Genomic DNA, 13,480 nt, shown 5'->3' on the forward strand with positions numbered 1-13,480 from the left:
TAAACATATCTGTCCTTCCAGGGGATTCACAGGAGGACAAAAGAATGAAGATGTGAAACAGGATAAAGATGATATACTAAATATATTCTCTGTGGCTTCAGGACACCTTTATGAACGATTCCTGCGGTTAGTTCAGAATTTTGAATCTGGGGGTCTCAAATGGTACAGGTGTCCTGCTTTCCACAAGGGAAAAGGTTAAAAATTGCGAGAACATAAAAATAAATAAATTACAACATCTCAGAAATCCTCTTTAATTTGCATCTACTTTATTATAGGTACTTTTGTCTGCATAACATTAATAGGTTCAAATCAGACCTAGTTTAATAGATGGTATGTTATTGTCCTAGACTTTTCTCACTACAATATAATCAAATACAAATGTACAGTTAAGAAATTATTGAATAAATCATAATAGCTTTGGAGAAGAATCTGAATTTCTGTTCCTAAGGGATTGGGAAAGCTAAGAGGTTCTGTATTCTCTGCCTAGTTAAACTACATACATTTTCTGGGAGGTTAATATTGTAGTTAAAATTAAGCAATTTGCAATAGGCTGAAGCTACCCCTTTTCTTCATGCATGAGGATAGTTACTTGACACCTAACTGCAGTTGGTCTAATAATGTAAAACACCAATTTCTAAGGTATTATGCAGCTGATCTTCAGTTTGTGGCAGTTGTTCCTGTAAATGCTTCATTTTTTTGTTTCTTTTGGTAGCATAATGATGCTGTCTGTGCTGAAGCATACTAAGACTCCTTTAAAGTTTTGGTTTCTGAAGAACTACTTATCGCCTACATTCAAGGTTTGTTACTAACTAGAAATTTATTCTATCACAGGGAAAATAATTTTTAAAATGTTGCAAGTTGTGCATCATCTTGTGTGTGTACTGCATGTACAGATACCTTCAGTTTTGACAAAGCATCACATTAGTATATGGTTCTAGAAAGCTTTGAGAAATAACAGGTTGCCAGTGGACTGATGCTGAAGGTAAATATTTAAGAAGACAGCACCTGTTAGGAAATGACACTTGAAATAATCTTTTTTTTTTTTTTTTTTTTTGTGGCTCACACGAAAAACGTGTAGAGTTTCAGGGCTCATTATAAACTTACATGTAAAACCGAAGCATTGAAACATGAGAGGATACAACCTACCAGACGAGCACAGCCTTTGACTAGGTATAGAGAGGCCTTCAGAAGAGGGGAGGTTGAAACTGTGTTTCAAGCTGGAGGAGGTGATTGATGTGAGGCAGAGAGTGATGTGGGTGGGCTCCAGATGAGTATGCTGGGAAGTACTTAGTGGTTATACCTGATACATGGTAAACAACCAGCAAGAGTCAAAGCAGAACTCCGAGGTAAATGGATATCAAAATGTTCAGGAATTTGCAATTCCTAACATTTGAGTAACGTATGCTGTTAAACTGCTCTCTGGATTACTATAAAGTAGCTCTGAAGTATTTCTGTGGGGAAAAATGTAAAAATATTTCATTATCTTGTGATAGTTGGCTTTACAATTTTTACTGATTGTTCAGCTTGGGATTATATTTTTGAAGTAACACTGAAACTGTAGTTATTATTGATGGTATTTCGTTTTCTAATATTCTATGCTTTAGTATAGGACTGAAGTCAGTCTCTTGTAATGCACTTTTCTTTTTCCTGCAGAGGAACAAAAAACTGAGATTAGCTGCTTTTTTCCCCCCCTCCCTCTGCAGGAGTTCATCCCATACATGGCAGAGAAGTACAATTTCCAGTATGAGCTTGTCCAGTATAAATGGCCGCGCTGGCTTCATCAGCAAACAGAGAAGCAGCGTATCATCTGGGGGTACAAGATCCTCTTTCTAGATGTGCTCTTCCCATTAGCTGTTGATAAAATCCTCTTTGTGGATGCTGATCAGGTAACAGAAAGGTTATAATTACTTCTTTTTTCTCTTTCTGTTTTTTCTCTAATATGTTCTTGAATGCAATTTCTGTATTATGGGAAAGGTTACAAGTCTGAGCCCTGCATAGGCATGATTGGAGGTTGATTCTGTAACTACAGTATGCTTCACTGAGAGCTGATTTTTCTGCCTGTTCCCACAAAGAGAGGTTTTGTTGGCCTGTCTTTTACTTCTGTCTGGTTCCTTGTTCACTTGCTGTCATTCCAGCTTGTTTGCCAAATAGATTCTTGTTTCACCAGTCCATTGTTCCAGTTCTGTCTGTTCTTCCAGCCTGCAGTTCATTGCCACATACAGTGTTTTCCTAATTCACTAGACACCCTTCTGCTCCCAACCCCCTGCTATTTTAACTTGGACAGAGGCGAGCAAAAAGGGAGATCCCTCTTGCACAAAGCCTTGTGGTGCTGCAGAGCACACAGGGCCTGGGGCCTGTAAAGCTGTGTGTGTGTGTGTGTCTGTGTCTGTGTGTGTGTGTGCTGGGGTCTGTAAGGCTTTGATGTGCTGGAGACACAGGCAGTGAGAACTGCCAGAAATGCTTCTTTGAAAACAAATATCAAACTGAAACATGCGTATTGGCAACACATGCCTGAAAATATCTTAGGGGTTTTGGGGTATGTATAGCATAATCCTATGTCAGTTAAAACCATTACAACTTAGGCTAAAGTATCTCCAAGTACGAATCTGCAGCTACACTGCTTTCATTTTAGACAGTTTTTGCTGTTTATGAAAGAGATAGAAATGCTGCTTTTTTTTTTTTTCCCCACCAGTGTGTTATTTTTAGAGTATTACTGCCACAAAGTCTATGTCAAAAAAATATTAAAAAGCCTTCATCCCTGGAGGGTTGCAGGCTTTCCAGAGGAAAAGATACAAAGAGTCACAGTGGAGTTAATGTATAGTGAGAATTGTTGCTGTTTATTAAGCAACAGTTTGGCAGCTACTAAACCAACCACAGTCAGATTATTTTAAGCTCTATTTTAGTTGCTCCAGCTTTAAGGGCAGGGGTGACAACATCTTTTGTGCTATGTTTTTGTACTATGTAAAGAAAATGCAGAAGACTGCGGAGTATCAAGTAATTCTTCCTTTTAACTGTTTACTCAGTTTGAATTAAACCCTGATAAACATTTCAAAATAACCCATGGCAGGCTTCAACAAATAAAAAATGAATGCCCTTTCCCTTCAGATAGTGCGCTCAGATCTAAAGGAACTAAGAGATTTCAACCTAGATGGTGCTCCTTACGGATATACTCCATTCTGTGACAGTCGAAGAGAAATGGATGGCTACAGGTTCTGGAAGTCAGGATACTGGGCAAGTCATTTAGCTGGCAGAAAATACCATATCAGGTAGTGAAGAATTTTATTTTATTTTTTTCAATAAAGAGGGATAAAACTTTTGCTACTACTTAGAACGAGCAGAAAACTATGTGAGGGATACAACACTGCAGTGGACCACTGTTGCCTGTACATTTGAAGCTCTAGGGACACTGAAATGACTTTCAGTATGTTGCAGCTTCTACATATGAAGAACTGAAGTGTTAAAAGAATGGAGATGTTAACTAACCAGACATCTTAATTTGTTAAGAACAAGTGTTGGAATAAGAGACTACAGGACATCAAAACTCAGATTTGTTGAAAATGGTTTTTTTATGTGGCAGGACCTTGTTAGAACTGCTTTCCTGCCTTGTGTTGGGTAATTTCATGCACTGCCACCAAAAGAGTGTTTTAGCATGTTATATCTTGGAATCTAATGCAGCTGTAGGAAGTTACCCATGATCAGATGGCATCATTAATTGTGTCCTCTCCATGTAGTGCTTTGTATGTTGTGGATCTGAAGAAGTTCAGAAAGATAGCAGCTGGAGATCGACTCAGAGGACAATACCAGGGTCTTAGTCAGGATCCTAACAGTTTGTCCAACCTTGACCAGGTGTGGTTTTATTGTGTTTGTTTTGCTTTGGTTTACTGGGGTATGATGGCAAGTTGGGACTTCTCCTTTCCTGGCTGAACTTCAGTCACAGCCACATGGCAGTGGCAGTCCCACTGTGCCCTGCCTTAAATGAGGCATGTATTGAGGGCATCAGATATAACCGGTGGGTGAAAACTTAAATGTCCTAAGATTCAAATTTTCCAGTGTGCTCCAAAAGAAATACGGAACACAACTGAGTGCTTTACTGTGCGCTGACTTCATAACATAGAAATAAGGCTTGTATTGTGGTGGATGGAAACGTTACACAATGGTTTTAATCAATTAAGAATAGTCTTCCAAACTGGTCCAGTAGGGGTTTGATACCTGCTGTTACTGTTTGAGTAGTGTGCTTAATAACTAATTTTAAACAAAAGAAGACAAACAGTTGTATGCAGGTTTTTTTCCAAAGGACTTGGTTTGTAATGGGAGGTTGGTTCATCACTGTTTTTTTTTTCACTGGAAAAAAAACACTGTACAAAACTTTTCAGTACTGTCTGTCTGGGGCTATTGTTCCTCCCATCCTGTGGAAAATGCTTCTAAATCTTACTCTTCACAACAGGATTTGCCTAACAACATGATCCACCAGGTGCCAATTAAATCCCTCCCACAGGAGTGGCTGTGGTGTGAAACATGGTGTGATGATTCCTCAAAGAAGAGAGCAAAAACCATTGATCTGGTAAGTGCAGTGTGGCTTCCTCAGTTTTTGAGACACATCCTTACCTCAGATCTAGGCACCTCATCCTGTATTATTAATTAAATATTTTCAGCACTTCTTTTTTTTCCTTTAGCTTATAGATTTCACTTACCCAGAGCCATGGTACTAGGATGAATTTGGAAGGATATTTTACACAGCACTCTAGCTAAAATACAGGCATGTGGTATTCACCACCAACAGATTAATTCCACTGGGGGAAGCAAACCTCTCTCCAGTAAATAAACCTTTTTCATCCATTAGGGTATCTGAACAGTTTGTATGTTTGGTTTGCAGTGTAATAATCCGATGACCAAAGAGCCCAAGTTGCAAGCAGCGATGCGTATAGTTCCAGAATGGCAGGACTATGATCAAGAAATCAAACTGCTCCAGAAAGAAAAAGAAATGGGAACACCAGCTGAGATGCCAGGACAGCACACACATGGTAATCTTTCTGTTTCCTTACTTCTGGGACTTTCTTCCTGCCTGTTTGGAAGGGGAGTGACATTGCAACCTCCTGCAAAGGCTGGCGTGGGGGATCTGTTAAATAGTCTGTGCAGTTTAATGGGACAGAAATGCCCTACTGAGAGAGGCTGGTGTAACCCTACTCTGACTCTTAAGAGAGCAGAGAGCCACATTGCACAGTTGTTCCAACCCTGTTAAAAACCCTCAGTATTCCTGCAATTAGATGAGCTTGGCTGTCGCAGGCCGGTACCGGGGGGGGCTACCGGCTGTCAGGATGTTTCTGCGACTTCCCCCCCCTCAATGTGGAGAGGTTTGTGAATGAGCCCGAGGGTCACACGTGGTGTTCTCCTGTCTCAGAGGAACGGCCACTGCGGGACCGTGTCTCAGAGGGTAGATCAGAGCACCCTCTCACCGCGCTCACAAATTGTTACTGAGACCAATGATTAGTTTGTGAATTAATCGGTTTATTAAGGGACAATACAAACTAAGGGATCAAGGTTCAGGAGAGGTTAGCTAGGTGTATATTGGAAAAGGGATTCAAAGGTACTGTGATCTATAAAAGGCACACTCCGAAGTAGAGGTGCAAATCTAGTCCCGAAGCAAGTGGCAAACGCAGGCTGGGCAGGCTCCTCCTCCGGTCCGGTCTGGTCCAGGCTGGGCAGGCAGGGTCCCCGGAGAGTGGGCACGATCCCCGTGGAGCGGGCACAGGCGGCCCCCCCCGCCCTTTCTGCTTCTCCGGGCAGCGGGCGCGGGGCAGCCCCCCCTTCCCTCTCGGCTCCTCCGGACAGCGGGGCTGGCGTTCCAGGCAGGTTCAGGTACTGCAGCAGGGTCTTGTCCCGGGCAGGCAGAGAGAGCAGAGGCCTGCAGATCTTGCCCCCTTTTTATAGATCAGAGATCACTGTTTGAGAAAGTACCACTGTCTAAATTAGCCAATCAGCATTGGCTAGGTCCATACTCTGTGAGAGGCAGTTTTTAACCTATTGTTTATCTTTCTGCCAGTTATCATAATCTCTTATGTTGTTTTCTTGCTATGGATTTATCTGGTAGAGCATGAGGCCTGTTCCAGTTTGTCCTTGGCTGAATCAGTTTTGTGATTTGCTGGCTTGAAAGGCATTTTGTTTAGTCTTATGTGGGGGGAGAGAAGATGGACTGTTTCCCATATTGGCTTTATCTTAACCCTTAATTAAAGTACCACCTCCTGCAGTGGATATGAAGTGATCTTCAGTCACTGTTAAGCTTGCAACAATTTTTTGGGTTTTATATACTCATTTTCAAACCAATCTGCCAGTTGAGGCAGCTGGAAATGCAGTGCTTATTTTTCTTTCCTCTTCTACAGATCCAGCGGCACATGTGGAATTATGATCCATGGAGAAAAATTCAAGTTAGACTGTTTCAGAGACAATTTTTATATTGAAAGCTTTGGGTTTTTGTTGTTTTGTTTTTTTTTTCCCCAGTATGTCTGCAAAACTGCTGAATAATTGAATGGGATGATGTATGCATTTTTATTACTTGTCTCTGGGTAAATTTCTGCATATGAAATAGGATCTGGATTGCTGGAATTAACATTCCTTGGTTTTTGCACCTGTGGTGGAGCTGAAAGAGCCCATGATGGAATTTAGCATTTCACAAAATGCTTCAACAACAAAACTTCACAACCCACTTGAAAAGCCACACTGTGTTCCTTCAGCTGTTGCTGCCTCTACCACTGAGGAAGATGCTGTGAGCCTCAGATCTAACTTGAGAGCCTGGAAATTGCAGACCCCTTGAGCCACTGGCTAGAACATATATCCTAACCTCAACTGCTGGAGATAGTTTTTCCAGGTAACATGAAAAGGCTCAGAACCATGCCTTGAATTTGGGAGATTCACAGGTTTTCAAATGGTTGGAAATGCTTCTCAGATTGTTCAGTATGCCGCCCTTGATTTTATGACAAATTCAGCATTAGTTAGATTTTCTATTTCCTGTTTCATATACTGCCCAACTTTTGAAGGTATGGCTAAAGGTAAAGCTACCACAGACCTATTTAAATGCCCATCCAAATCTGAATGCTGAAGCTTACAGAGTGAGCAGAACATGGAACCTGACAACTCAGTTCAGCCTGGCCACTCTGACTGGGATGAAGGAGCCCTCCTGCCTTCCTGCTCACCTTGAAATGAGTCTGCAAAATTGGTGGGGCTGTACTATTGCTGTGCTTCACTGATCCAAGAATGCTTTTTGTTTGTGAAAAATCGGTGGAAACTTGGAAGTTTTTAATTATGAAAATTCCATTAACTTCTTCAGAGATGTTACATCAACAAAAACTTCGGGAGTTCTTAGGTCTTAAGCTTCAGTTCCCACTCAGTCCCTCGATCATCTGTTCTGCTTGCACTCATAACAGTCCTAATTTGATTTGGGGGTTTCTGAATATTTCACCTGTGTTTGTTTTCATTCTGTCCACAGACACAAAAAATAAACTCCTGCAAGGATTAGTTGCGCTGGGCCAGTTTTATAATTCATATTAATGTCTTAATTTTTAAAGATGATAGTGCCATAGTTCTGTATTATGAGCATACCAATTTAAAAATCCTCAAACCCTGTTTCCCTCATCCTATAGGATTACTGTCTGCTCCCCAGAGCACTGAGAAGTTGAAGACTCAAAATGTAAGAATTAAAGTTGTGTTTCCAGTAGTACAATACAGCTTCCTGTGCACTGCTTCTTGACATGGTTTGGGCCCAACACGACAACAGAGGAACAGCCCCATGGCCTCTAACTCAACTCCCCTCCCACAGAGACACGCTCTGAGATGAGGAGGACAAAACTCATGGGTCCAGACAAAGGACAAGGAGGATTCTCCACCGATTAAGGTCATGGGCAAAACAGACTCGGGGAAAAAGTAATAATTGAATTACTCATTAATCAAACACACACAGGACACAGAGGACACAAAGAACAGGGCTTGCATATGTTACCCCAACCCTCCCTTCTTCCCAGGCTCAAATCACTTTGTTCCTACTTTCTTTCCATCCTTCCCCCCAGCAGCACAGGGGGATGGGGATGGGGTTTAGAGTCACTTCGCAGCCTGGTGGTTCCTGCTGCTTCTTCCTCCTTAGGAAGACGGATTCCTTACAGTCCTGCCCTGCTTTCCCCCGGGGTCCCTCCCATGGCAGAGTCCTCCACCAACCTCTTCCCACCAGGCCCGGAGCTGCTCCAGCGCTGCCTGCAGAGTCATGGGATGTTTGGGAACAGGCACCTTCCCTGGCCCGGGGGCTTCCATGGCTGCAGATCCAAGCCCATGGGCTGCAGCTCCATATTCATCCCTCCTGGCACCTCAGGGAATGCCCCACTGTGCTCTCCCATGAATGCAGAACAGCCTCTTGCCATGGGCTGCAGGAGGTGCTTGGGCACCTCCTTCCCCTTCTTCCTCACCAACTTCAGCGTCTCCACCCCAGCACTGTGCTGCCTCTCCAGCCCAGCTCTTCCTTTCTGCCTTGCTCTCTTTGCTCAGGTCTCATATCAGTTCTTTCATGTGTTAATCATGGAGGTGCATCTATTGTCTCTCTATCGACCCAGCCTTGGACACCTGAGCTGGGGGACCTTTTAGTAGCTTCTGGTGTCTAAATGTCTAAACGTCCATTTTCCCTCTAGTTATGGGTTATATTTGTTTAGGGTTTCGATGTTCAACAGCTGTGGAACAGTCCGTGCCTTCTCCAGTGAGCACTGTACAGACATAGCTTGTGATTTAAATGGATAAGGAACCAGAAGTGGTTGTAATAACTGAAAAGAAGCCCCATGGCCTCTAACTCAACTCCCCTCCCACAGAGACACGCTCTGAGATGAGGAGGACAAAACTCATGGGTCCAGACAAAGGACAAGGAGGATTCTCCACCGATTAAGGTCATGGGCAAAACAGACTCGGGGAAAAAGTAATAATTGAATTACTCATTAATCAAACACACACAGGACACAGAGGACACAAAGAACAGGGCTTGCATATGTTACCCCAACCCTCCCTTCTTCCCAGGCTCAAATCACTTTGTTCCTACTTTCTTTCCATCCTTCCCCCCAGCAGCACAGGGGGGTGGGGATGGGGTTTAGAGTCACTTCGCAGCCTAGTGGTTCCTGCTGCTTCTTCCTCCTTAGGAAGACGGATTCCTTACAGTCCTGCCCTGCTTTCCCCCGGGGTCCCTCCCATGGCAGAGTCCTCCACCAACCTCTTCCCACCAGGCCCGGAGCTGCTCCAGCGCTGCCTGCAGAGTCATGGGATGTTTGGGAACAGGCACCTTCCCTGGCCCGGGGGCTTCCATGGCTGCAGATCCAAGCCCATGGGCTGCAGCTCCATATTCATCCCTCCTGGCACCTCAGGGAATGCCCCACTGTGCTCTCCCATGAATGCAGAACAGCCTCTTGCCATGGGCTGCAGGAGGTGCTTGGGCACCTCCTTCCCCTTCTTCCTCACCAACTTCAGCGTCTCCACCCCAGCACTGTGCTGCCTCTCCAGCCCAGCTCTTCCTTTCTGCCTTGCTCTCTTTGCTCAGGTCTCATATCAGTTCTTTCATGTGTTAATCATGGAGGTGCATCTATTGTCTCTCTATCGACCCAGCCTTGGACACCTGAGCTGGGGGACCTTTTAGTAGCTTCTGGTGTCTAAATGTCTAAACGTCCATTTTCCCTCTAGTTATGGGTTATATTTGTTTAGGGTTTCGATGTTCAACAGCTGTGGAACAGTCCGTGCCTTCTCCAGTGAGCACTGTACAGACATAGCTTGTGATTTAAATGGATAAGGAACCAGAAGTGGTTGTAATAACTGAAAAGATTATAAAAGCGGTAACAGAGTTACATTCATCACACCATTCAGTACCCAAAAACCAAACACCAATGAGATAGGGTAGCTGCCTAGCTCTGAGAATGCCAAATACACCCAGCTGGACACCAGCCACAGCAGAAGGGTTATTTGCTATCTGTAGCTAATTGGTTTAATTTGTTATACAAAAGCCTCTTTTAAAACCACCTGTTTACACCACTCGTGACAGTTTCTTGGCTTCTGAGATACTTCAAGGGCCATTATCACAGTTCACAGTTGTCGCGATCTGCGACTTATTATATCTCCTTTTCGCAGTGAATTTAGGTTGTTGGGATCTGCCGAGAGGTCCACACACGGTGCTCGCCTCTCACAGAGGAGCAGTGAACTTCGGCACTGACTGTTCAGGTGAGACACTTGTTCAGTGCTCACTAGTGTTTCCAGTAACAGCAGCCAATCCCCAAGTAGAATTTACAAATACACGGTTTATTGAGGGGAAAAATAAAACAATTTAGGGCAGGAGGTTCAAAAAGGGTAATTAAAACATGTAGGAGCTGTGAAATATCTTTTAAACACCAAATACCAAGAACTTATATACACCTTAATACTATAATATTCCTTATATAGGAATACCTTATTTACACACCCAGATTAATTATCTATGAGGGGAGGAGGAAGGAAGGAAGAATATGCCCAACGCTTGTCCCGTATATGGTCGCGGTTTGTGTGCAGGTAAGTGAGACAGGAACACCTTAGGGAGAGAATTATGCCCAAAATACAATTCTTTACTTTGTTCCCAAGATACTCGAGGTACTTATATAGTAGCTGTGGGTGACTTCCCTTGCAACTCGATTCTAGAACCACAGGTGGCAGGAACAAGTCTCACCGCACCTGCTTCCGCAGGTGGGTAGCAGCAGGCAATGCAGGCAGACTGGCAGGACCTCAGGCAGGCTGGCAGGACGGCAGGCAATGCAGCCGAGGAGTGCAGGTGAAGTGGGAGCCGAGACTAGCCGGGAGCTAGGCTGCAGGGGTGAGCCGGGCCGAGCACGGATGAGCCGGGGCTGAGCTGGGAGTAGCACGGATGAGCCAGGAGCTGGGGACCTCAGGCAGGCACCCCCAAGGTGCAGGTCACCCCCCAAAAGCAGCAGCCGCAGCAGGAGCTCCAGTGTCTGTGCAGAAGCCCATAAAGCAGCACATGCTGTCTCTTTATAGGTCTCCTCTGCTCCCAATTGCCAGTTTCATATTTCTAGGCTTCTCAGCCAATCAGTCGGGGACCTTTTTTCCCGCCACTGCAGTTACCAGGCAGACTTGCATTTGCATGTTTTCCCGCCATGGCTCCTCTCCAGCAGCATCAGAGTTGTTGTTTTCTGGCAGAGGAGGCAGCCAGGAGAGGGTTTAGAGCCACGTGGAGCAGCCATCTTTAAGCCAGTTGTGACTGCTGATCTAAAGGGCATTTTATGTTCGTGTGAGGAAATATCTGGTCCTTCACAACAGTAATGAATGAAGGCTGAGGCTTAAGCCAATACAAGTCTTTTACTTTCTTTCTACAAGGTTATAATTTTAAACAAAGCAGCTTGATAATTGTTTAGAATGTACGATTATTTTAAGAGTTTTGTAAGCCAGTTTCCTTGGGCAGAAGATGACAGTGCAGCTGAATTGCAACCCCCTACTCCCTGGGGAAAAAATAAGCTGCACATTATCCACATGGAGGCTTTGACACAACAGAATGAAGCTTTAATGGGACATAAAGTGGAAGAAAAATAACATCTTCATCACATCACACCACTTCAACATAAGGAAAGGGCTCTGCCCTCTGCTTAGCAGGTGATGTAACCACATCCTGCAAGAAGTAAAACAGAGCACATGATCCAGAGCAGGCAATTTGGCTGCTTACAGGGGCTCTTTCTGTGGGTAAACATGTAACATTGACTTTTACTGGGCTCAGTAGCTATTAGCACATTAAATCTCCAACTCACTAGGAGAAATTCAGTACCCAATAATAAACTAAACATTCAGGATACTTTTACTTTTGGTTCCTTCCTTCCTTCCAGCCTTCCTGCCTGCCTGCCTGCTTGCAGCTCTGACCTCGAGCCTGGGGATTGTTTTGCTGAGCACTCCCTTCTGCTTCAGGCAGAATCCTGCCTGTTCTTTCTAAAGGGAAAGCTTATCAGGAAATGTTTACATGGAGACAAAGGTGAAAGGCAACCTCAAGATCCCACTGAATCACCACAGGCCCTTGAAAACAAATATCTTTCAGCTGGACAGCAGACATCTCTGTGTCCAGCAGATCGAGGGAGGTTCTCCTCCTCCTCTACTGTGCCCTGATGACACCTCACTTGGAGTATTGTGTCCAGTTCTGGGTTCTCCAGTTCAAGAGGGACAGGGATCTACTTGAGAGCATCCAATGGAGGCTGTGAGGATGATGAAGGGACTGGAACACTTGCCTTACAAGGAAGGGCTGAGAGACCTGGGGCTGTTCAGTCCAGAGAGGAGAAGACTGAGGGGGTGTCACCGTTTGACTCAGGTCCGACAACAATGCTCTCGATCCCCTCCCCCCCCACCCACGTAGGGAAGGAGAGAGAGAAAAAGAGAGAGACTTGGCTGGATTTAAAACTAAACTACAGAGCTTTAATTAAAACACTAATGAATGATACAAGAAAATATATACAATTATATACAGATATATTCAGGTATGGGCAAAAAGCCTCTCGCCTCCCCCCACCCCAGCAACTCCCACAGCACTTCCCTGAACTGGGAAGAGTCCCAAGGAATTCCGGAGCTGCTGCTGGAGAAAGCACAGAGTGATGAGGGTCAGGAGAGCTGGAGCCTAAGGGTCGACGGTGATGGATGAACAGAGTCCTGCCTGGACGCCGGCCATGGACGGAAGAGAAGGGGAGGAGAAGAAGGAAGGAAGTTGTCTTCTGTGATCTCTGACCTTCCTTTGAGCTTACGTAGATATATGGAATGGAATATCTCTGGCCAGTTTTGCTGTCTGTCTAACTCAGCCAAGCTTACTGAAGGAAAAAAAAAAAATCAGTAAAAAGAAAAATTGGCTTCATCCTGGCTCAAACCAGGACAGGGAGGATCTAACTAATGTCTATAAATACAGGAGGGCTGGGGTCAAGAAGGCAGGAACAACCTCTTGATACTTGTTCCCTGTGACAGGACGAGGGGCAATGGATTCAAACTGGAGCCCAGGAAGTTCCACCCCAACATGCAGAAGAGCTTCTTTCCTGTGAGGGTAACAGAGCCCTGGGACAGGCTGCCCAGAGAGGCTGGGGGGGGTCCTGGAGTCTCCAGACTTTCAAGACCTGTCAGGATGCCTTTCTGAGTGACCTGCCCTAGATCACTCAGGTCCTGTCCTAGGTCCTGCTCTGGTAGTTGAGGTTGGACTTGATGATCTTCAGAGGTCCCTTCCAACCTCAACATTCTGGGATTCCGTGGAAATGTGGAAATGGTGCAGTGTTTGAGCAGAAGCCACAAAAGGACTTTTCCACACCAGCTACTTGCACTTTCTTTACAATGCAGGCAATAAATCTGCATATTGGGATAAAGTACTGAAATTTGGGAAGTTAAATTTGGGGGGGACTAAATTGGGGGAGCAAGGTGCTGCCAGCCCTGCCTGCTGGGGGGAGTGGGGGGTGGGGTTTGGGGGAGGGGG

At 44.7% G+C, this 13,480-nt stretch overlaps 1 protein-coding gene across 1 annotated transcript in view; it reads left to right on the forward strand.

Annotated features, from left to right (window-relative positions):
* The window catches only part of UGGT1 (UDP-glucose glycoprotein glucosyltransferase 1), a 45,724-nt gene extending 39,071 nt beyond the window's left edge, over positions 1-6,653 (forward strand). The window contains exons 33-40 of the mRNA XM_009993527.1: positions 22-126; positions 713-797; positions 1,704-1,886; positions 3,106-3,266; positions 3,732-3,846; positions 4,445-4,561; positions 4,874-5,021; positions 6,378-6,653. Coding sequence (XP_009991829.1) covers positions 22-126; positions 713-797; positions 1,704-1,886; positions 3,106-3,266; positions 3,732-3,846; positions 4,445-4,561; positions 4,874-5,021; positions 6,378-6,403 — 940 coding nt within the window. The 3' untranslated portion in view covers positions 6,404-6,653. The remainder of the gene's footprint in view (positions 1-21; positions 127-712; positions 798-1,703; positions 1,887-3,105; positions 3,267-3,731; positions 3,847-4,444; positions 4,562-4,873; positions 5,022-6,377) is intronic.
* Positions 6,654-13,480: the final 6,827 nt, after the last annotated feature.

This window comes from Chaetura pelagica, unplaced genomic scaffold, assembly GCF_000747805.2.
Source record: "Chaetura pelagica isolate M959 unplaced genomic scaffold, ChaPel_1.0 scaffold192, whole genome shotgun sequence".
NCBI classification, from domain to species: domain Eukaryota; kingdom Metazoa; phylum Chordata; class Aves; order Apodiformes; family Apodidae; genus Chaetura; species Chaetura pelagica.